Source organism: Stegastes partitus, unplaced genomic scaffold (assembly GCF_000690725.1).
Source record: "Stegastes partitus isolate 25-593 unplaced genomic scaffold, Stegastes_partitus-1.0.2 Scaffold311, whole genome shotgun sequence".
In the NCBI taxonomy this organism is placed as follows: Eukaryota; Metazoa; Chordata; class Actinopteri; family Pomacentridae; genus Stegastes; species Stegastes partitus.
This window is the reverse complement of record NW_007578042.1, coordinates 343,485-368,856: the sequence shown is the minus strand read 5'-3', so window position 1 is coordinate 368,856 and position 25,372 is coordinate 343,485. Positions and strand designations below refer to the sequence as shown.

At 40.5% G+C, this 25,372-nt stretch overlaps 1 protein-coding gene across 1 annotated transcript in view; it reads right to left on the bottom strand.

Moving 5' to 3' along the window:
- The window catches only part of LOC103358449 (CD81 antigen-like), a 29,652-nt gene extending 6,540 nt beyond the window's left edge, over positions 1-23,112 (bottom strand). Inside the window, exons 1-4 of the mRNA XM_008283429.1 lie at positions 22,953-23,112; positions 9,646-9,760; positions 1,544-1,641; positions 1,019-1,093 (exon numbers count right to left, since the gene is read on the bottom strand). Coding sequence (XP_008281651.1) covers positions 1,019-1,093; positions 1,544-1,641; positions 9,646-9,760; positions 22,953-23,018 — 354 coding nt within the window. The 5' untranslated portion in view covers positions 23,019-23,112. The remainder of the gene's footprint in view (positions 1-1,018; positions 1,094-1,543; positions 1,642-9,645; positions 9,761-22,952) is intronic.
- Positions 23,113-25,372: the final 2,260 nt, after the last annotated feature.

The following is a 25,372-nucleotide window of genomic DNA, read 5'->3' as shown; positions in this document are numbered from 1 at the left end:
GCTGCAGTCTATCCCAGCTGACTTAGGGCGAAGACAGGGTTCAACCGAGACAGGCAACCAGCTATGCTAAAATATAAAATAATATTATATGACATCAGTATAGACACACATAACAGCTTTAAAAACACACACACACACATTTTAGGGGGATGTAGCAACATTATGTACATACTAAATTAATGTCTGAGATCTAGAAAAAAAACCCTCCCCTCTCCTGGAGGTGGTGACATCATAAACTCACTTTAAATACAGTCGAGCTTTTTGGCGTTAATGAATAACTGAATTTAAGAGGATGCTCTAATTTCCATCCAATAGATTCAAAACCCTCCACCTCAATTCACCAAATTTTTAAAAAAGTTAATTCCAGACCATCTCATATTTGTCAGATTTTTTTTTCTGTGCATATGCATGTTAGTGAGTAAAATGTATCAAATTTCTGGTCACAAGTATTGTAACTTTTTGAGTTAAAAATTCTTACATAGAGGTGGGGTTATCTTGATTTTTGTGTTTTTTTGCGTGAATTTGTGAAGCAATGCTTGAAGTGCCATAACTTGAGAAGTAAGAAATGTCTTCAGTGGTACAACCCTGTTTTTATAGAACATGGAACAACTTAATAGAAGAAAAATGTGGAAATTGTTTTGACTAAATTTGCATGTAACTGGTTTGTATTGCTCCATTAAAGCACATGTACAGATCAATGAGCCTGCAAAATTTCAAGCTACATTATTTCTTACGTTATGGCACTTAAAACATCGCTCCACACATTGACGCAAAGAAAACAATGCAAAAAAGACATGACCCACCTGTCTTTATTATTTTTAACTAAAAAACTAATGTTTCCTATGACCCCTGATTTTACATGGTCAACTCAATCAATGATCACCACCTAAAAAGAAAAAAACAAAACAAAACAAAACCCTGAAAACTGAAGATGGTCAGAAGTGGGGCATTCGGTGAATTGAGGCGGAATGACCCTCACATGTCTACTTCAGGCTCTAGTGTATGTTTGCAATCTTACAGTGTCTTTATGCATGTAGCCCCAGATGCCAGCTGCAACTTCACAGGCAAACAGGATGACCAGGCAGGCAAAGAACTGCAAAACAGGAACGAAATATTAGACAGGATTTCGCTAACAGAGCTTTATTTTTGCTTCACTGAACAAAATATTCTATGGACACCTGAAACACAAAAACACTTAATTGTTACTCATTTTGCACACTATGTTCAGCCCTGAGATCTCACACACACATCAAAGGGCACCTGACTATTACAAATAGTTGCAAGACCAAATTTTTTTTTTTAGGTATTTTAAATTCATGGCATCATTTTCACCCATTTACTTGTCAGCAGTCTTCTTTTTCTCTGCATTTGTTGGCACACAACAACGACCATGTGTTGATCAGTGGATTTATTGTTTGCAGGACTGTGCGCTGTGCCACTCATGTGCAGGCAACAAAAGGGGGATCCACTCATAAAAAACAGCTCTGTAGCACTACTACAAGTGTAAAACTCCACACAGAACATAAGTGTGACAGTGGCTTACCGTTCCCAATAGACACTGGGACTCCTGAATGGCACCATAGCACCCAAGGAAACCGACCACCATCATCACTGCGCCGACAGCAATCAGGATGTGGACACCTGTAGACAGACAGACGGTATTGATTGACTAATGTCTGTGGAGACACACAAATATTGACAGCGGTGTGAGAGAAGTGCTGCAGGGACCTGGTATACTGTCAGAGTTATTGTCCATCTGACAGGTAGTTGATGTAAAGAGCTATTACAGGAACAGAAACCACTAAAAGTCTTTAAAACCACTGTGGTTTGGAAGAATTGCTCCACTCTCATTCTTTTTACGACCTGAATGCATACAATAACATGTGATGGACAGCAGATGGCACACTTTTGTTTTCATGGCTATAGAACGAAGTGAGTCATGTTCCAGGTATGTTGTTTCACGTTATCTTATATAAAGCTTCTGCTCCATAATTCAACACATTATCTTTCATCCATAAAACAGTCCTGTCCTCACTGCTTCTGTTAAGACTTTCAGCAAACAGTCGCACAGGTACTATGCAGGCTTTTATTGGGTCCCTTTCCTTTTTGTTTGATATACTTACTTTGGTCAAATTACTTCTGAATCAACAAGTATGCCTGTACTTCTGTTATTTCAACCAATACTGTATTCGACAAGGGGTTTGTAATACGAGGTGTGTCAGAAAAGTTCCAGGACTGGTGTCACAAAAGATATATTTCAAACCCAAACTACAAACTAGGAGTTTTCCCCTTCTGACAATCAACCAGCATGTCTACAAAGAGATCCTGTGGCGAGAAGAGGCGAAAGCTGTGGCAAAATATGAGGGCTCAGAATAGTCCAGCTCTCCATTTTCAACATAAGATTATAACTGTGAAGCTCTTTTTGAGGCTTGAGAGCATTATAGCACTCTAGGTGCTGATTTTAACCTGAAGTTAAGACAAAGGTGAAAACGCATCTTACCCTGAAGGATCAGAACTAATTTAAAAAACCACACATAAAGACAGCCATCATGGAGAGGTGGAAGACGTGATAAAGTTCAAAAACATGGAGAACTGCACACCTTGTCAGACATCTCTTCAGGGAGACGCCGATAGTGTTGCATTGGGTTGTGTACATGAGAAGAGCCACAAATAGTTCAGGAACAAATGGAAAACCTAAAGAGAACTAAAGCTGAGAGAAGCAATGATCGGGCCCTCACATCTTCAGGCACATCAGGACACAGAGGCTTTATTGCCAGCATTTCAGCATTACCTGTTCGCCTTTTGGATGCTGCACAAAAAAAGAGTTACACATAATTTCTTGTGTACTTGATAATGTCCATTTGAGTTGCAACTTCCTGTTTTTGTGGTAAACCATTGAAAATCACCACACCACTGTGGCCATGCCGTTCAATGAAAACTTAAAAGCTTTGCAATTTTGCACCATGAAGTTTTTCAGATAAGGCTGTCCAAATATGACGGTTATGTCTCCAGTTGGAGTTTGTATATATTCTGCATTAAAGCAATTGTGCATTAACTGTGATTATATTAATATGTTGTGTTAAGTTTAATTGTCTTACCCACAGCGCTCTTCCAGAAGTTGTCAAGAAAAAATAAAAAAAAATGTCAAAATGTCACTTTTGGAATATGATTGAATTCATTTTCAGAGGTTTATGACACAAGATCTGTGCATCACTAGAAGGTAACTAAACTATATATATAGTGTGGTACGGTCAGCATGTGAAGATATAGAAGATATTTTGCTAGTTTCCTTGGCGAGATCAGTCCTGCTAGTCATATAAAAACCTTAAAGAGTGCAACGGAAATTACTAGCAAGTCCATGAACATTTGCCCCATCATCAAACATCTTAGATATCTTTACCGTGTCTTTTTTTTTTTTTTAAACATAAATTTATTTTTTGCCTATATTATTTTTAGTAGCGCAGTGGAGAGAGACAGGAAAGGGGGACGTCGGGGAATCATAGCGCCCGTTCATGGGACGCCGTCTTATCCGGTTGAGCTGCCGGACCGCCCCCAAACATGTTTTTGACAACAGGTCTAGCAAAGCATTTCATGCCCAACCCATGGAGGTTCTACCATTCTTCTTGAAATTCAGCCATGTGTTTATCTGCTCTCTGCTAAAAGGAACACAGTGCAGGTAGAATTTCTCAAACAATATGAAACTAACATAACAACTCCTAAATATTTTATCCAGATGCTGTTACTTACTTAGGTGAAGTCGTCCGACTATTGTTTAGTATACAATGATTTCCTTCCGTTCACATGCTTCCTGGTCCCTGTTATATTTTAGTAGTTTATTATTATCATTGCAACTCAGCCAACTCAGACGAGAGTGAATGCAGTGGAAAAGACCTTTAAGATGGAATTTCTTGAAGGATACTGAAAGTACTGAATTTTAAAAACTACAATTTTTAAAAGCTTTTCCTTTCAGTTCAGTCAGTCGGCATCATGCATTGGCTCACAGACATGTTGGACTTGTTGCCCATTCTTTACACAGATGATGACCCCTGGCAGTCAGTTCCTTAAAGCAGGACTATTAAAAATGTTTTTTAACACTGAATCAGTGTGTAACATAGAAATCTGTCACTCTTCAGCTCTCCCTCTACAGTGCTCTGAGAATTCAGCTACATCTTTATGGATTTAAAGTTACTCCAAAAGTCAGAACAACTACATAGTAAGGAGAAAAAGTGTTGATTTAGTTGCTCTGTGCTTGTAAAATATTCAAGGTGTCCATGTTGTACTTTGTTAAATATATAGACCAAACTTTTTCACTTTGTTAAGGGGTGAAATAGAAACTTGGTTTTCTTTTGGTTTGCACTACTGACTTATATGATAAGCCCTCTTTATTATTGATTGTTATCCTAGTGGAGATCTTGCTCATGATTTGCACTTCATTATCTAAACCTTTGTTTCCTTGTTGTACTGTGTTGCATTTTACAATTATGTGAAATGGCAATTTTACTTTTTTTGGACTTTGGATAGGTTAACTGATTTTGTGGCTGGCGGACTTCACAGGAATATTATTTAGGCACACAGAACTGAAATATTTGACTATTTTTTGTAAATGCTGACATGACTACCATGCATATGTTTAACATGTATAAGTAGTCTTTTTACTCTGGACAACTGCAAAAGAGCAGCGTCCCTAAATCAACCAGCCACTGCTGCTGACTATCTAAAGCTCCGTCTGTAGACACCATCTGGCAGCTGCTTGCCTTCGGATATTCACGACATAACTTTACATTACGGCTTTCGAGAAAAATATCTTTGGCCATAATTGCATTTCTTCTTCTCTATCAAAATGTTACTTTTGCTAGTCAATACTCTGATGAGCTTAAAACAAGACGTCTAGTTCTTTATTTAAAGATGCTTCTAACAAGCCCACTTGTGGTACCATGTGCATCTGGAGAAGCTGTAGTCCAGTTTACATGAAGAACAGTGTATGACAAGGATCAAGTGGAAGGCAACTCTGATAGAGGGAAGTATTAACAGCTGAATATTTGAGGTTTCCATTCCTAGAAGAAGGTTACATTTCAAACATAACTCAACTATTTGGGAACTCAGAGGGGGTATCCCTCTGACTCAGATTCTATTTTTGTGATGTGCTACTGTGAACTGCTGCTAATGTGTGAAATTACTGTAGGTCAGGTACATCTATGGGATGTCTTGTCAAATACTACAGTGTGTCATGCTGATATCATGTGAACTGTTCAGGAAGCTGACATGAAACTGGGAGTCTCACCTTACTTGTCCCAGTGTTAGAGGCAGCAACCTTCTCAATAACTGAATGACTATATTTTACTGCTGACTGGGGAAAGTGAGTCAAGTAATAACTTCCTGATAACCTTCAAGTCATAACCTTCCTTCAAGTTACAACTTCCTGAAGCCACTAGTGTCAGACAACTGCTGTTATTACAGCTACCTCTGTGAATGTAGGCACCACAAAACTACAGCAGGTAAATGAGTTTGGGAGCTGTATCTAAATGGCTAAGGTCATTGGTAAAATCATACACAAATTAAATGGCAATCATTGTTCTTCTATCATGAACTCAATCTAATTATTTTTCTGTTTTTGATTCAAATACTCTTTATCTAATGACAGCATTTTCTTACTCTCTATAATGCATGAAAACTATGACTCGCTTAATAAAAACAGAAAGTGTTGAATAATCAAATGTCTTCCAAGAGGCAGGAAGCCCCGTGATATTTTGCTGAAACTGAAGAGAGCTCACTGAATTGAAGATTTATGAGTCATTCAGAGTACAAGTCAGATAATTCCAGAAATGCTATCCCCATAATAACTGGGGTTGCAGTGTAACATGTCCAGAATAATTTGAACATAGTCCATGTACCTTCAGAAAAATGTGTAATGAAACATTCTACTTCCATTATCCCTTCTTCTCGGTTTAAGTGACCAGCCAATGCAACAGCATGAGAGGGCATTTTACACAGTACAGTCTCACTTATAATTTTTCCATTAGCAGTGTTAGCTTCAAAAAAAGTTTCCACACATTTTGCCTCAGGCTTGGTGTCATCACCAACCATTCAGCACGGCTCCCTGGTTTTCTCTACTTTACATTCTTAAAAAGAACAACAACTCAGGTTATTGACGGGACAGTGCATTTTAAAAACAGTGCAACTCACTGGGCTCTTGTTATACACTAAGAATTTTAGATTTGGATAACTTATTTCTGTTCAAATGGACACAATTTATCTTTGTTTTCACTTACAGATAAATCTGACAAATCTGGCCTACTTAGAATCTGTCTGATCATTTGACGGTCATGCTTTTCCCCCATCAGATTTCTTTTTACCAGTGTTGCTATATTCACAGTTCATAACAACTGAAGTTTTCAGATACATAACTGAGAGTGATGCATTGGTTTTCCGATAAAAATGTATTTCTAACTGAAAGCTGGAAACTTTTCTTGGAATAGTTGCCAACTTCCATCACAAAAGCTGGTATGGTTGTGTAACGTAGAAGAAATGACCTTTCATCTCTGTTCCTCCGAGGAAAACTGATTTATCTGGAAAGAACTATGACAAAACAGGACTGAGATGTTGAGCTGGAGTTACATTTAAGTTTCTTAATCTCATTTGTAGTTCATTACCCAAGCTTTACAAGGAAATATTTACAGAGTACTTGTCTGTAGTTCAGTTAACCTCTGCTAACTCTAAGCTTGTATGGTTCTGTAAACAGATTTAAGTGATACTGACACAAGTATGAAGTGTGTATATGTTTAATTGCTCAGACAGACAAAAGAGGGGTCACTGGGTAATCATGTCTGTGAGTGAGTCGGGCTGAGAGAAAGCAGAGAATCAGATGTACGAAAAAAGGGGGCAGACTTGAGATAGAAGGAGGGAAGGACTAAGGGAAAAATAAGGAGACCCAAGGCGACTTCAACATTAACCACAACCAGATGGGGAAGTAATGTGGAGCGACAGTGGAAAGAAACCGAGTGGAGAGAAGGGAAAGAAAGTCTCACAGAGGAGGGAGAAGGAGGGGTGGGGCTGGTGAGGAGCAGCAGGAGGAGGGCCAGTGAGGAATTTTTTCCTAAACCGACAAGGTTTTTTCTCCCCTTCTTGGGAATGAGAGGGAGGCTTTATGTAATGGTAGGATGCAATCACTGAGGCTGTTCGAGAGAAAGTCCCCAAACAGCTCCTCTCTCTGACGAGGAAGCCTTTTTTCTTTTAACAACCACAACTATGCAGCCCTAGAAGTTGACAAAACATTGATCCAAACACCCACTCCACTTTTTTATTTTTTTTATGTTAGACTTACACAGGGGACGTTTTCTAACATTTATTTTTAGATTATACCTATTCTATATTTTCCTATCATCCAACCCTCTCTGTATCTTCATCCCTACATGGAGGATGACTCAGGGTGTTGACACAGATGGGAGGAAATGAGTTGGGTAATGTCACAGCAACTCATTTAATGTGGGAGAGCAAGCCTTGAACAGTCATATGATGCCCTGCGTGTCCTCTGTTAGTCCTGGTCACAAGTAGCTGAGTTCTGAGTGAGGCTGGGACGGGCCACGCCTAATTCATTAGAACATACACTCAGCGAGCACTTTAGAAACACCACACTAATGGTGGGTAAGGCCTCTCTTTGCTCTCTAAACTGCCGCAGTTCATGGCATGAATTCCACAAGACGCTGGAAACATTCCTCTGACATTCTCCTCCATGTACACATGATTGCATTACATGATTTCTGCCAATTTGTCAGCTGAACATTCACACTGCAAAATCCCATTGTACCACATCCCGAAGGTGTTCTATTAGCTCCACATGTGATTACTGCGGAGGCCTGTGAGTACAGTGAATTAATTATCCTGTTTATGAAATCACTTTGGGATGACTCAGGCAAGAGAAGATGGCAGATTGTGATCATGAAGAGATTCCCATGGCCAGCTTACTCACGTAGACTGTGGCATTAAAACAATGACTGACGGACATTAAGGGGCCCAAGGGGAGCCATGTAAAAGGCCCGGTGAATGTATTTCGCACCAGTTTAATATTCTCACACCCAGGTTCATGAGGATCTGTATGTCCAGTGCTTTACTGCATGCGTGAGTGCATGAAATGCTGCTTTGCTGCCTGGACACTTCAGTAGAAGTTAGAACAAATATTCGAACAACTAATGATTTGATCTACAAAATATTCATCTGCAACAATTCAGAATTGATTAAATACTGATATTACTGTGTTGTGTGAGCACAGCACACTTGCAGTTGGCGTTGCTATCAACAGGTAATTAGAAAATATGAAATAAAGTGGCACATGACCTCAAAACAAACAGCTTTCAGGCAATAGTTCAAAAGGACCTTTTTTTATACAGCTGGAGGGAATCTGTAACAAGATCAGGGTCCAACATGTAAAATGGGGTGAGATGAGATGAAGAAACAACTTACAAAACATTTGTTAAAAAACAAGAGTGACCTTAACCTGGGGCTGGGCCATATCATACCATGCCATGCCAGTAATGCCGGTATAATGTTAGGTGATGATATTTGAGTGAAACGTGCATGCATGTGCCGTTGTTTTCGTCCGGTCTAATGAACATGGAGCGACAAGCATGGCGGTGGCCGAGGAGGAGGGTCAATGCAGTGTATCTACCGACACAGTAGGGCTGGACCCGAATATCGAAATATTCGGTTGTTGTGGTGGTGTTCGCATAGCAATTTTGAGATCCGAATATTTGTCCACCACCCACTGCAACCAACCGCCTGAGAGCATAAAATCAGTTTACAGAAATGGTTATTTCTTATAAAAGCCACAGTTAAGCATTAATATGTTATTGACCTTCCAGCTCTTTAAAGACTTAAGTATATCAACTTATTCTATCCATGAATAGTTTATGAAGACCTATCATAGCATATATCACTTCCCTGTTATTCACTGCAGCACAGGGAGAGATGAAATATCACTGACATATTCTATTAAATGGTAATAATGGAGTTGATATGTCAATACTGGTTTCAAGATTTGGCCATGGGCTGCTAGTGATACAGGGACTCGAGAAGGAAACGTATTTGTTTAAGATACCCATCGCTGATAAGGTCTCTTTATTGACGAATACGCAAGAAAGTAAACCTGCTTCATTTGGCTTTGACATTAATTCATGGCCATTTATGGTGATCAAATAACAAAGTCAGGATACACTAAATATTAACATGTCTTTTTATATTTAGGCAAATGTTAGATCCTGTGGTCTGAACTATGAGACATGGACATTAGGCTTGTGCTGGTTGGCAATTAGATCAATTACTGACAATAAAGAACAATAATGGCAGGTGCTCAGATATTAAACCGCTGCTGTTGCAGGTACCTTCCACCACACGCATCCATTTTAACATTTTTACATACAAGAAGATCTAAATGTTTGCTTTTTCTTCTCGCTTTACATTTTTTTGCATTAATGTTCTACATGTCGCAATACTGTATCTGAATATGATGTGTGAGTGGACACAGCACAGTGTGACTGGGTGGTCAAAATGCAAAGAATCATAAATGTCACAAACACCAAAAGAGATTTTCCATAAGACAAAGACAGTGTTAGACACAGAGACTGACAACAAAGAACCAGATGAAATACATACTGATGTAGAAGGTGCTGGGGGCCTGGGCTTCATCTAATTTAAGCTCCAGCAGGCTGCTGATCTTGTGGTCATGTCTCAGCCACAGGGCCACACCCAGGATTACACCTCCTGCCAGCTGTAAAACACAACACATCAGTACATTGAATTTCATTAAATTTGCTCCAAAGGGCTTCACAATGTGTTCAGCATACAACAAAACATGTTCTTAGAGCTTCAATTAAAAAACAACAACAAAAAAACAACAAAAAAACAATTACTTTGACACAAAATGAACGAACCCTGAGAAAGAGCAACACAACAGATGTGTGTACAGAACAGCACAGTGGAAGACACAGTGGATTTACAGCACAATCAAGACAATGAAACTATAAAACTAAACATACATAGATGTTTATGTGACACAGGATGGTACAGAGCCCGCTAAGGGCCAGGGTGGGACATTCTGTTGGTGCTATTTTTGTGTTGCAATAAGTTCTACTCATCTACTTTGATCCGCATGAAAGGTTGGTGTGGTGTGTTAGCTCAGACTGTTAATACACTGCCAACTGAAGGAAACACTGTGCAGATACAATAGAAAGGAGAAATGATGTGACATGTCATGTAATGCACTGATTGCTCATGACTCATTTTAAAAGCTGTAGCTGCAGTAGCTGCAGCCAGGATGTGCACAGGGCAGCTGCTCTGTCTGGCGGTGATGGTGAAGCTGTGACTGTGGCCTGGTTACTGCTTGGACTTCAACTGCATTTCTATGTAAAACTATGGTGTTATGGATGCATCAAGCTGCACTGTAAGTAGCACTACAGAAGTTCAAGAATGCAGTGGCGTTAATACAATGTTCAGCCAATTCTGTGATAGATATGAAAAAATACAGTAAATTTCACCAGATGACTTGAAAAACTCTAGATTCAAAGAATCAATTGTTCCAGAACGATGCTGATACATGTAACACAGGTAAAGACACCCAAAATCTTTCTTTGCTTTGGATGGCATTCAGATCTGTCTGCATTCTTCATACAGAGCTTTGTGGTGCTGATTTAAATGGTCAAATGTGGTGCATGACGTTGCCAACAGAGAACATGTTTTTTGCTATCACCATCCTTTTTATGTCCAAAATAACAATATACAGCTGATGCTACGTTTATTTCTGGAACCAAATCTTACTTTTCAGCGTTTCTCTCCTGTTCATTGCTTATTTTGCAGTGCACATGTGACGGCTGCATGTCAACAAACTCTGTGTCTTTTAAAGAAAGATTAAACACAAAAAAACAAAACCCGGTGTATCCAAGAATCCCTAAATTACACATTCTATCACACCACTATAATGATGTGTTTATGCTTTCCAAATTCAGAAGAGAGTTTTCTCTGTGAGAGGGGAGGAACAGCTCTGTCACTCTTAGTGATGACGGAGGAGAGTGTGATTCTACTGGAGGTGTTGATGGTACGAGTGCAACAAGTCATTTGCATGTAAGGGCTGAAACACACTAAATCTGTTGGAACAGCTAGCAGAAATTGCATACAGACACACAGAAATGCACAGCTTGACTGCTCAGACATGCAGAGCAGGGGGAATTCAGGGATCTGTGGGCTGCAGACAAATTCTGTCTCGATTCTATTTTATCCTTTCTCTAACTAAATGTTGGTGTCAGCAATAGAAAAGGAACTTCAACTTTTTTGTTAACAAAGACTATATATATTGCACTGTAAAAATACTGTCAACACAAAGTCCTGCATTCAATTTTTTTTAAAAACAATTTTATCAGCACAATGAACTTTAATCCACTCAAGGTGGAGCTTTCCATTCTCTATTTATAATGTTGTACAGTTTTAACGAAACACATTGCATATTATATTTTGTAAGTAAAATGTGATGCTGTCCACAGTGCTCTGATCATCAACACTCCCATCATCACAACATTAAAATAGATAGCAATTTGTTCAGAAGACGTCTGATTCTTTTTACTTATCACTAATAAAAACTGTGGTTTGTTCAAATGATTTAAGAATGTTGATGTATATACAGCATATATGAGAAAATTAACTAATTGGGTTTGTTTTATTCTCTTAAAAAACTCTCAGGTACCAATAAATTATCAGATTGATAAGAATTAGTGAGAGTACTAGTGCAGGTAAAATCTTCACAATAGACACCATGATCCTTGGGTCTCCATAGGACTGCCTGCTACAAAAAAAATACTGAAAAAACTGCTTTGCTTTTGCTTGAAAGAAAGGAAGAGGATGACATTTTTGGGGGATCAAAAATCAAATCAAATCAATCAAATCCAGTTTATTGTCATTTTGCTGTTCATACAACAGTAGTACAAACAAGGTGAGAGAGCGTTTCTTCAGGATCCAATAACTAAAAGCAATTAAATACAGAAGTGTTTGCATGTCTGGATCAGCAGTTCAGCATTCTGACAGCTTGTGGAATGAAGCTGTTGAAGCTGTTGATCAGTTTGGAGGTTCATTCCTTCACTGCTCCAGAAACGTTTGCCTGATGGCAGCAGTTCAAACAGTTTATGGAGAGGGTGTGAGGAGTCCCTGACAATGTTCAGTGTCCTGCTCCAGCAGTGGCCCTGGAAAAGGTCAGAGCTAGCTGTCTGTCTGTCTGTCCTCCTGGAACGATGTCGTCCCCTCCAGCTGTATGGTCGTCTGGGATGTTGTCATGGAGCCGTGCCTCCACAGAAGCAAACACACAGCAGTTTTTCCACTCTCTGCAGGTTTCTCTCAGCAAACGTAGCTCATCCAGCTTGATGTCAAGGGAGCGAACATTGGAGAGTAGGAGCCACGGTCCTGCTGGTCCGGAGGGGTTAGCCTTTAGCTTAGCATGGATTCCGGCTCTCTTCCTCCTCCTTTGTTTACGTTCGTCCCTTGCTCTTTCTTCTCTCTCGGGTAAATGCTGGTGTAGTCTCCAGTTGGGCTCCGTGTTGGTGTAGTATGTCCAAATCACAACCAAGCGCCGCAATTTTAGCGACGTTCATTGCCCTGATATTCAGCAAAAGATACACTACTTATTGCTGGAAGTTAGAGATGAATATTTATTCCACTCCAGTGTTTCCTCTACACTCAATTAGGAGCAGCGGGCCGCCATTCAACACCGTCACATCTCCACCTTCACAGCAGAGTCCTGCACTGGGCTGGGTACTCGTCACTACTAAGGTAAACTACAGATAACTATCTTGCTCAGTATCTCGATAAGAAAATGTTCAGCCGGTCATATGTTTCGCCTGTGACAAGGGAGGAAATGTGAACAAATAAGAAAGTTGGTCACACCGGTTAAAAAAAAAAAAAAAAAAAGAGTTAGTCTGGACTCCTGTGTGGACTTCCGTGTGGCATGAGCGTTGTTCAGTAAATGGCTACGTATGCAGTGATGTATATCGTGGCTCTAACTTGGCTCCTGGCCAATGTCTACAATCTAAAGATATTCAGTTTATTGTCATAGAGGGGAAAAAAGAAACCAGAAGCTCGAGCCATAGAGTCTTTACTTTAAAAAAAGAAAACTCAAACCAATTAACCAATTATCAAAAATATGATCAGTTCAGTAGTTGTGAACAAAATGATTAATCAATTGCCACAGCTGCAACTCAGATACCTCGGAAGCTGACTAATTAACACAGATTTTTTAAAACCCAGACACAAAATGTAAAACATCATCTTGAGGTTTTAAGGAATTGAGTGCCTTAGTGAGGTTGCAATAAATAATTCTGACAGACACATTGCAAAGGCATTCTGGTGGGATGAACAAATACAGGGCTCCAGACTAACTTTTCCACTGGTAGCACCAGTGTGAGCAACTTTCTCATTTGGTGGCACCGCCCAGCTTGTCACAGGCAAAACGTATGACTTGCTGAACATTTTCTTATCGATAGATGCTATAATTTACTGGTGTTCCCTAAACACCCCACATTGCAGGCTGTGGTAGCTGTAGTTGGTATCTGTGGTGTGCTCAGACAGGTGGGTGACCAAAAATGACTGGGGCATTCGCTCAGATTTGTCCAAGATGAAACCGCGTGATTTTTCCCTATGAGCAGAAAAAAAAGCGAATGCAGGTGTGCTCCATTTTTCACAGATGACCATATTTCTAAGCTTAAATGCCGCAGCACACCAAAGTTAAATAAAAGTACTACTTTCCACCAATGTGGTGAACACAGTAGCTGCCTGTGTCGGTTACAGTGGCACTAATACAGCTTAATGATCATCATGTGCTCACACCAATGCGGCCACTTGAAATTTCAACTCTCACACTCTCAAAAAAGGTCTCAAATGAGACCAAAATGGTCGCAGTCTGGAGCCTTGGGTAAATATGATACTGAAACAAAATTGTGTTCTCTTTAAAAAAAATCTGTGGATTTCCCATTTCCAGTGTTTGTGCTGGTGATAGTTTGTGCCCGGTATCATTCCACTAACCACTGGTTTGGGGGAAACCCAGTGAGAACTGGGATATTTTTTTTAATCTAAAATTACTCCTGGTGGTCTTCACAGACAAAAGCTTTTCTAAGCCTTCGTCATACAGACCATGTGGCTGACAGAAAATTTAAATTGCAGTGACTTCAGAAACTATTCACACCCCTTGACTTTCTGCACACTCAAAACTGCAGTATTTCCCACCAATAACCCATAATAACAAAATTAAGCTTTTAAGAACTTTTGACAAATTTGAAAATTTAAATCTCTCATTGACAGAAGTGTTGAGACATTTTGCTGCAGCCCTCCAAACTGTGCTCAGGTGAATCCTGTTTGCTTTACTCGTCCTTGAGATGTCTCTAATCTAATAAGATTACACATGTGGCAAACTAAATAGATTGGACACAGTTTAAAAGGCAAAAACATTTATATACAATATCCCACAATTCACTCTGTACAGGACAAAAATAGGCCAAGGGTGGCAGCGTCATGATTTGGGTTCGTCAGCAACAGGGTCAAGGACACTTGTCAGAATTAAGGCACAGATAAATGCAGCCAGATACAGAGAGGTCCTTGAAAACCTGCTCTACAGTTCAGTAACCTCAGACTGGGGGGCGACGGTTCACTTTTCAGCATGACAATGACCTGAAGCATTTAGCCTAAACAATGCTGGAGTGGCTTCAGGACAAGACAGTCTCTGTCCTTGAGGGGTCCAGCCATAGCAACATGTGCAGAGACCTGCAGATGGCTAGTTCATAGACACTTCCAGTACAATTTGAAAGCGCTTGAGAGGATCTACCAAAAAGAACGGGATAAACTGTTTACATCCAAATGTGTAAAACTTGTACAGACTTATCTGAGTAGACTCAAAGCTGTAATGGCTGAAAAGAGAATTCTACAAAGTGCTAAACTAACAGTCTGAATACTTTTGTGACTTTTTCAACATTTGAAAATGTTCCTAAAAACATGTTTCCATGTCGTCATTATTGTGGGCATATTGATAGGGTCAATGCCAATCAATTATCAATTTAAGAGATAATCTACACAACAAAACGTAACGTCTGAATAGTGTCTGTATGCTGTTGGATGCCCATGTTAATCACAGTTTCATAACCTGATGTGAATGTGTGAAAAATGCTTCCAAAACTAAAGCCTACACCTGCTGCAGGCTTTATTTTTAATGTTGTTCAAAATTTACTTAATTTATCAATTTCCATGAAAAACGACGAGGCAAAATATTTCTGTTGGTGCTGTTTTTAAAGGCAGACAGTAGTAGACACCGGTTAATGTATTAAGTATTTTTGTGTCTTTCACAGCAACGCAGATTTGCTTTGTTATTCTTGTCTTTGCATTTCACAAGGGTTGTTGCAATTCGTCGCCATAATCAGTGGTGTGTTTTTGGCTGCAGTCAGTCCTACAGTCTAAGACAATGGCAGCAACAGCAGAGTCTAATTCAGTTCAGTGTAAAAGTTTCCAAAGACAAATGACTTCCAAAGTATTCCAAAGGGTACGGTGTGCAGAGTTTCAGTGGCAGACCACAGGGCACTGTTTGCTTCTCTCCTGCTCTCTGTGCTCACATGGACTGTGTTCTAATACAGCTGAATGCCCGATAAAGATGTTCTAATTTCTATTTGAATCAGTTCTTGTTGCTAGACAACGTAGGAAATAGACTGAAACACAGCTCCCTAAGACTATATGTCAACTTCCAAGCTGCTGTTCTGCACCAATGATTGAACTGATTTTGTGAACGTGACGTCATCTGATGGTGAAGATGACGATTATGCTGTGAATACAACAGTCTTTTCACAAATTTCAAAGCTATCACAGTCAGAGAACAACTGCACAATCAAGAGAAAAGCAGTAGCTGGTCTGTGCATGTGTAATATTGGTGGTTCACGTTGTACTTTGTTCAATATACAGACCAAAGTTTTTCATGTTGTTGAGAGGTTAAACAGAAATTTGGATTTCTTTCTAATTAATTATTTAGATTACTTGAAACACCTGTCAAACAGTTGACAGATTAATCCCCAGACCGTGGCAGCCGTACACTTCACGGGGTGACAAGGTTCACAAACTGACAGAAACCAGCTGGCCGGCCCACAAATAGCAACTGTGGGGCAAACACTCATGGAAGCACAAGCAAAAGATGCAGAGATTTGTATAACATGGATACCATCTGTTAATGTAGTACTGCAAGTCATATGTTGGGATGTAAATATCTGCTGGACAAAAAGTATAGCATATACGTCCTAAAAGAGGTTCTGCAGCAAAACACAGTAGGAACAAAATTATGTGTTTTTCGAACTAGTAGATTTAGTAGAACCCCAAAATAAAACGATTAACTTAAAAATGAGCACAATCTGCTGCATTTTAAACTATCCGACACGAGTTTCCGTGAATAGATTTCAACCAAAACAGCCTCACCCACCCCCACTCCCTCACCATTCTCCTTCTCTGTTATTGAGGTCCATTCCAGAGCGAAAGCAAGCTGCTGCCTAGCAACCGGATCAACACCAGAACTGGCAAGAGTGCAGAACTCCGGCACACACACAAACACGCATACACAGCTACAGCACCACCACACAACTACTCAGGGCTGGGCTGCGAGCGCTCACAATTTCCTAAGATGTGCTGTTTGACCGGCCACTTTGTAAATCACAGCGATTATAGTCATTCCAGACAGGCGACCTCAGGGAGAAAACTAGGAAAACAGTGGTTTAACAGTTGACTGTTGAAAACGTTGTGCTACAATTGATATAAAAAAGATACAAAATCAAGCACAATATCTGGCATCACTCTCACCTCACAGCATGCGAGAAAGCAAGATGTGAGAGTAAAAGGTCACATTGATAGTTTGGGAAAGTTACAGGCAATAGTAGACGGCTCTCATCTAACCTAGCTGTGAGTGTGTGAGGGAGCAGAAGAGAGACAGAATACAGGTTTTTGTCATTTTTTGCCTTTTTCTTGTAAGTGTGTAATGTGACCGTGCGGGGCACAGCACAGCTACAGCTACAGGTACAGGTATGCCAGGTGACAAGCACTCACGGCCCCAGATTAACGGAACAGAACAGGCAACTCTGACACACATTCACCCGCCAGTGCTTTTGTATTAGCAAGTTAAAAAAATGGTTACAAATCCATAAGATGCAACTTGCACTATAAAGCACCTTTCAGACATGCGCTCCGTTATGTTAATCTCACGACAATTTAACTTGTTGGCTTCATGTCTGAATGTGCACCTCAGTCACATTTCTGTCAAAGCCATGCTGACAGAGTTACTAGGTCGGACCTAGTGACACTTGTGTAAAACTTTCAACATGGCACAAGTCTGAACTAAACTGTCACATTAATGGATGGACACGCACAAGCAGCTGTACTTTGAGTTGTAATAAGTGATTTAGGAAAGGGTTTTTTTCACATTTCAGCACCCATGCTCGTCCAAAGACATCACACGGAGCGCTTAGTACACACTTTGCTGTAAAATTTTACATCTATTAGGCAACAAAATTAAAAGACCATAACAATAAAACTTTACTGCTATGAAAACAGACACTGACAGCTTAAAGGTTAATGATCTCCGATAATCAATGTACTCTTTTTTTTTTTCAAGAGGAGCTTTCTTCGAGCTGTTTACAACTATTCTCTCTGAGATGCCTGCAGCATCAGACAGCACCAGGATTCATGTGTGTGTCTCTAAAGACAGATAGTTGTATACATGTGCACATGGAATAACAGCACCAGTAACTTAACGTAAATCTTAGAATTTATATAATTTCTATCAAATCCTTCTGACAGTAACTGTTCGGATCACACAGAATCGAAGAAGTCTCATACCAATGGCATGTACTCAACGCTTCAAGACTAATACACATACCTGTATACGTCTCACAGATAATGAGCGTTATAATTCTCCCATCCACATCTGCTTTCTCTCATTTTTTCTGACTGAACCTCTTCTCAGTGTAAAGGCTGTACTTGTTTTACTTTCTCACTTTCCTGTTAGTTCTGTTGTCCCCATTAGGGCAGGACAATACATACCTTTATGATTCTTTAAAGTAGAAAACTTTCATATAACTCCTTCTGTCAGTCAGATCCTCGTGTTCCTTCACGAAGGACCACCAAGCCAAGAGAGACTGACTGTAGTTGCTAATGGGACATGACGGATGTTGTAACTGTGATATGAGTCATGATTATAATATGAACAGCATTTTTTGCATTGCTTTCACAAAGAAAAGGACGGAATCATTGTTGCAGACTATACCAAACAAGTTCCCTCATGTCTAGGCAATATGATTTGTTTACTAGGACATCTCTGTAGCACCACAATGCTGCATGGATGATAGTATGTTGTGGAAAAAAATGCCCATCTAGCAATTTGGATATTGTAAAAAATAAATGTATAATCTTTTGTCAGGAAATTAAAACGGGAAAACACGAGGGCACGCAACACTTATAAACTATGCTACAATCTGTCTTAGGTTGGTAGTGCAGAGGCACACACTGGGGCGAACGAAGAACACAGCAGGCAGACTGTGAGCACCACTTTCAGTAACTAATAATATTTTTGGCAGATGTCAACAAGGCATTCTCTAACAATCTGTTGCTCAGTCAGTCACTATATTTGTTGTCACACATTCCACACCAAGAAAACCGTCTACACAGATGGGCCGGCACCATCAGGTTTACTGCTGCCTGCTCTCACCAAAGAGCGCATACCTACTGGTGGTGCTGGTACAGGCGGATCAGGCTCCTGCTGGATCGAACCAAACTAAGACTACCATGATGAAAGTTTAAATGTGTTGCAAGGCAGGAAAAACGCCAGTTCCAACAGCTCGGACTGACTTAATGACGCTCAAAGCACCACTGAGAGAGGAAATTAGACTGAAATTTACTTCAAATATATTTCCGTGTCAGACTGAACAGCTCAAGTTTCCCTGTCAGCTCTCCCACCAGTGTCTATTTCTGCCCGCTGCAGAAGTGGGATAGAGAATGTTGGCCATGCTGGAGGTGGGGGTTGGGGTCTTGTCTGCAATTCACACAAGACTCCTACCACACCAACCCCCATCCACACTATGACCCACCACCACCACACCCAGCCACACCCACACCACAGTGAGTCACACATCCCACAAGATGTTCTTTTCCTATTCATGTTTTGTCATCATTACAAATGATTAGAAGAATTAGTTTTCTCAGTCAGCTTCTAACAATGAACAGCTGAGTCCTACAAACACACACTATTCTTTGCCTGTGTTCAAACTATTTCATAAGACATCCTGGCATTTTTCTTCTGCCAGTGCTTTTCTTATTGGTTCAAATTGACAAAACCTACTGAAAAATAGTATGTCATGCATTTTTATCAGTCAGAATCGAAAAGGGTCTATAAAGGAATCTGGTGGCAGTAGTTGGGTTGTGTGCTCTCAATGCTAGGCTGCTGTCCGATCAACTCACAGTCACACAGTCCTGATTAAGGCAAGCAGCGGTGTCTTTACTCTTAAATTTAATTCTAATAATGATTTAAAGTTTTATGGTTGTTTATTTAGACATTGATATTTAATATAAATGAAGGAAAAAACATTCATGTGGGTGTGTGAGAGATGAGGACAGCACCTGCATGAGCACAAGACAAACATTAGGAAAAGAAACTTTGTTGTTTATTCTTTAAGTCTAAGGCCCAGTTTTGACCAAATATCAAGGAACATGTGAAGTGCCCAAAACTTCAGCACTGCACTGTTTATTTGAACATTATTCCATTTTATTTACATAGGACCAATTCAAATCGTAAGTTATCTTAGGACACTTCATATAGTAAGGTCAATATTCGAATATCAAAACTACTATCCAGATACTACCATGACGAACAAATGTTTGAATATTCGGGTCCAGCCCTAAATGTGTCATGTCTTAAAAGACAAATAACTGACATCAAGACAAATGCAGAATGTCCCGGTCAAAGTCAGTGTCGACTGATATAAGGTAAATACTCGGAATCGACTGATAAAGTCTTTATTTTTAGGGGCAGTATCGGTAAATACTCATCAGCAAAGGCTGGTGAATGATATTTGGAACTGACATACATTGAACTGTCCCAGCATGGCATAGCCAGGTGCCTGTCATTCGAAACTCAGCTTCTTTATTAGTAAGAATCATTATAACTGAATATATAAAACAGAAACAGTTGTGGTGATGTTAAAGTGTCACATGATACTATGATGCTCTCCTCTGTTTACTGTGAGATGAACAAATTGAGATTAAACAGTTTTGTCTTGCCTTTTCTGGTATTTCTGTCTTCTGTTTTCTTCATTTTCCCCTCTTCTCTCACTTTTACTGCCCAATATCTGAGAACATTATTAGTTTTTTTTTTCCAGACACTGTTTCAGGGTAATCTGGGGCTGTCTCATAACTTTTCCACTAGCTGTTAGCATAACCTTAGATACTGTGAATGTAGCCAATGTCCTGATTCGTGGAGATGGCTGTGCTTATTGTTTAGTTGATGCAGGCTGTGTCTGTACCGGACAGACGTGTCTGTCAGTTAGAACATACTGTTAAAGTTAATCTTACTTAGGGAAGATGTTACACTCCAGACAGCGTTAGCAGCAGGCTAACAGGCACAGCAAACCTCACAGTGATTTCCTCAGGCTAGTACTGTTGGCAAAATAAGTTCCAGCTGCCTGACTTGCCAACACCAGTAAGTGAACTATTGGGACAGCTTCTGTATAACAGGCACACTGGAAATGCTACTGGAAGACTGTGGCGTTAATAACAACTTCAGCAAGCATGTGCTACCTCACCTTCCAAACACAGCACCGCTAATTTACCAGAGCTACCCCACTCTGCAAATGTTCTCATCTGTCTCTGTGAGTAAACAATAGATTTCAGTGACTGGCTGTTACTGGTGACATGCAACCAATCAGAATAGAGCTGTGGGCGGGACATTGTTGGAGACCACTGAGTTACTGCAGAAAGGGACAGCTTCATTGAAGCCCAAGTTTTATTTATTAAGCAAGCAATAAAAATAATAATAATATCAATACCTGGAAAAATGTCAAATACTAATATTAATAATCAGCCAGGACAACCCCTCATAAATAGAATTTGCTCCAAACTATACTACAAACTACACACAGCAATCTAGCAGTGATCAGCCAATCGCAAGGTTGCCCCGCCCTAAAACATACCCTGTGGTAGTGTCGATTTTACTCAAAATAGTACCATGATTTACAAAATGACCACAATGCTGCGCTGATGTAGACTAGTATTGAGACCATAATAAACTCAATAGAAGAATGTTTTGTAACATAATGCTATGAGGGAGAAGTAGAGTCATTTCCTCATTGAGTTCTCCAGTGACAGATGGGCCACATGTCATCATATGATAAAAAGCTGTGCCGTGTTTTGGTATCTGTTAGTTTGACTCACTTGATGTAGACTGCGGGTGTAAGCCTGCCATTGGCCGTGCATTTCACACAGTTTTCTCCATCCTTTCCGCTATCTATGAGATATCGTTTAAAAAACCATCCTCGGCCAAAATAATGACCACGCTGACCTCCCTGCGTGCAAGTGTTCTACCAAAATAGTCACCATACAAAAACATCATGGCTGTATTCGAGATCACTCACCATACCCTATGTAGTACACTATATAGGGTGTTGGCCATTTTGTAGTGCTGTCTGAATGATAAGTTACAAATATAAAAATATAACACCCTAGATAGTGCACTCAAAATATCCCACAACGCATCATGAAAAGTAGCGTACAGCAGATGATCACTAACCGAGCAATATGTACCATCATGCATTGCGCGAACGAGCCGACTAAGGGCGTGAAAACTTGCCATTAAAATGTAAGTCATTTCCCAGTTAGGCTGTATTGTTGAATTTGATTTTACCCATTTCTTAGATATGGAGCAGACCGTGAGCGGATGACTTCGGACACAACCCATGGCTGCAGCCTGTTCTTGGCTCCGCCCTACACGACTGTGATTGGCAGAGCTTTTTATTTTCTTACAGCAGAATGATAATAAGGTGAAGTCTGATAATTCTACACAGAGAATGGTCTGGATGATCGTAAATCTTTGAAGGCGTAACTCTGTCTCTCAAAATGGACTTTGTGTGAAATATCCAGTCAACGCAACAACAAGTCATTGTTGTAACACTGAGCTGTCTTTTTCATTGACCTGCTGAATTTTAAACAACTAATGGAAGATATAAAGAAAAAAGTACCAAAGTAAATTGTGATAAGTGAAGGACATGACTCAGAAAAGCGTGGAAGAGCTCAGGGAGAGTAAATGTTTCCATGATCCATTACCCAACACAGGCTTTGACTCAACAAATGGAAACCACCATGTCATCCCCCACCACAACTCCTCCAGTTGGGTGGAGGATGTGATTTAAACAAAGCCTTCTAGGAGCCCAGCACCATCCACAGCAGACCTGCAAACTACTAAACTACCAACTTATTATTGCTCTCTATGCTTTTTCAACTTTCACCAGTGACCCAAAACTGCTCAGCAGTGCGTTTTATCACGATACTAAAACTACAGCGTGGACTTTGTCCTGGCGGAGATAAAGGCGGTGTTTGGTGGCTTCGTGTCCTGCTCTCTGCTCAGCGGGCTGTTTGCCTGGAAATACACCGTAATTTTTTGGTTCCTCTCGAATGTGTAGTTACGTAAATTAACCACACACGCCTTTCTGCCATTAATTAGATTAGCCTCGTGCCGCCATGATGTCCGCCAGTGTTGGAGCATCCAGCAAATAGTCAGGAGGCAGAAGGAGCACAATGTGAGGGGGATGTTTTGACGAGCTCAGTTCATTGATGACGGACTGGCAGCCCCAGAAAACCGCTAACACACGGAGGAGGAGGCGCTGCGCAACTAACTGAACACACAAAGAAACCACGCTGCTTACCCAGAAGATGAAGTTGAAGAAGAAAAGCATGTACTTGATGCATTTGGTGCAACCTTCGACTCCCATGGTGATCCGGTGGACGCTGTTCGCTATAGAGAGGACGGCGGCGGCAGACAGTTGTCGGGCTCAGTCTTGACTGGAAATCCTGACTAGAGCTCAGAGGCAACACCCAGCTCCCTCCGCCTCACCCCGCCTTCCCTGGCCTCCCTCTGCCTCACCCCGCCTCCCCCTGCCTCACCCCGCCCCTCCGGCCTCAGCAGCCCGCTGCCCAGGCGGCGACATGCAGCCGCCCAAACCAGCGCTGCTGCCCGCCTTGGAGCTCGATGTGAGGAGACACGTCCAGGTCCTCCATGAAGGTGTCTGTCAGAACCAGCAGCAGCTGGGACGCTGCTTCAGTGTTAGCCTCGTGTTTAGCCAGTATTTGTTTTTGATTCGGCAAAGTAAACACACCGAAATATCTGTGAGCACCTTTAGTCCGCTGTTCATCTGTGTGCTGTGCAGACCGTTATCAACACTTGGTTTCATGTTGGTGAAATCATCAAATCGGGATAAATCTCGGGTACTTTCTTCAGGACCTTTGGAAGTCCTTTTCTCTCTTAACGTCCATTTAAGGCGGAACATGTTTTGTGCCTCAAAATTGTAACTTGACATGTTCTGATATCTGACCTCATGCTACAGTCATGAAGCGGCATGACTACTGATTTCAACACAAAACACACATGACGGACAGTGAACGTGTTAGATCATCCTCAAAGGGACTGATCATATACTCCACTAACTATTGCTGGACTATAAATAATTATGATTATATATATAATTAATTGTAGTCTGACTGGGACTGCAGTTACACAGACTGGTCTGACTGTACCTTACCATCATTGCTACAGGGGAAATGCTCAGTTATTGATATCTCCTAAACTAGGGCGTTTGACATTACTATTTTTACGGATAATGTTTTTTTTTTTTTTTACTTCACTTAATTTCAGCAAATGTTTATCCTCAGTATCACTGTGTAGCTGCCACATCATGCATCATTTGTTTTTGGCTCAAGTCACTGGTCAGCTGCAGTCAGTGGTACACTTTTAAACAATGGCTGCAGCAGCAGAGTCCAACTTGGTTAAATGTCAAAGTGTCCAACAACACAGGGCTCTGAGTGCATGAAGGACTTCACATGATCCTAGAATAAAAGGAGGTTTGTACACTGTGCAGAGTTTCAGCAGCAGCAGTTCACAGCTGTATAGGAGGCACTTTAACATCTGTTTGCTTCTCTCTTGCTCTCTGTGCTCACTTACATTGTATTTTAATGCAGCCCAGTTCCCAATAAAACTGTTCTCTTTTACATGTTTTCAGATTCTGTTGTCAGACAACAGAGCGAGAAAGAAATCGTGCCTGAAACACATCTCATTAGAACTATCTGTTACCAGCAGTCGCCGTCTTGTTGCTGCTCTGCTCCACTAAAATACAAACTCACTGTACGTGTTGTTGTTGTCTCTTGTAGCGGAAGGGGATTCTGAAAACAGTAACACATGGATAGCGGATGGGGAAGAGAAAGCTGTGCAACGGCAGGCTTATAGCTGCTGTCTACATCTTGTACCTGAGAACCAGAGAAAATCAAACGTCACTTCACTCATAATTATCACATCACATATTTAATGAAACTGTAATACATTTGTTTGTGGATACAATCAACACACAAGACTGGTCTCAGTGCTGTTAGAGATTAAGGTTACTAATTGCAAACACCAGAATGTAGTAGGGAAGTGATTAATATAGAATAAAATAAACAAATGAAAGTCTTAACTAAAAACAAAAGCAGTTAGAAGTCCCACTCCCAGGTGCTCCTCATCCACATTCCAAACAAACAAACTGAAGCAAACAGATATTATAAAGCAAACCAGAAAAGGGCAGCTGGAAACAGGCTGCAGAGCAATCACTGTCAAGACCAAAGACAACAATTACAAACACACAGTTAGACAACTGATTAAACCTTCCTACCACAACATAAAACCATTTTAACAAGCAACATTTTAAACCCCAATCTGCCTAAACAACATCATTCATATACACCTGCTATGTCAAAGTGAGCCCCTCATAAAATGCTGTTAAGCCACACTGCAGTGTCCAAACTCACACCACCATTAAAACAGGAACATCAAATTCCATTGAACAAGCTGCTCCTAAAACAGTGAACATTAAGTCTCTCACTATAAATCATGCTCACTCAGATATGGAGGGAGGCCCAGGATCCTATCTGGCCTCCTACAGAAAAGAACCAGCACCTCCCCACATACCTAACTTTCTTTCTTTATTCCTCTCCTAATAAAAGAAGAGATGCATAGATTTGATAGCAGTCTGACAAAAAACTAACACAATTCAGCCCACGAACAATCTGTTCTGAACTGCACATCATTTGATCTGTT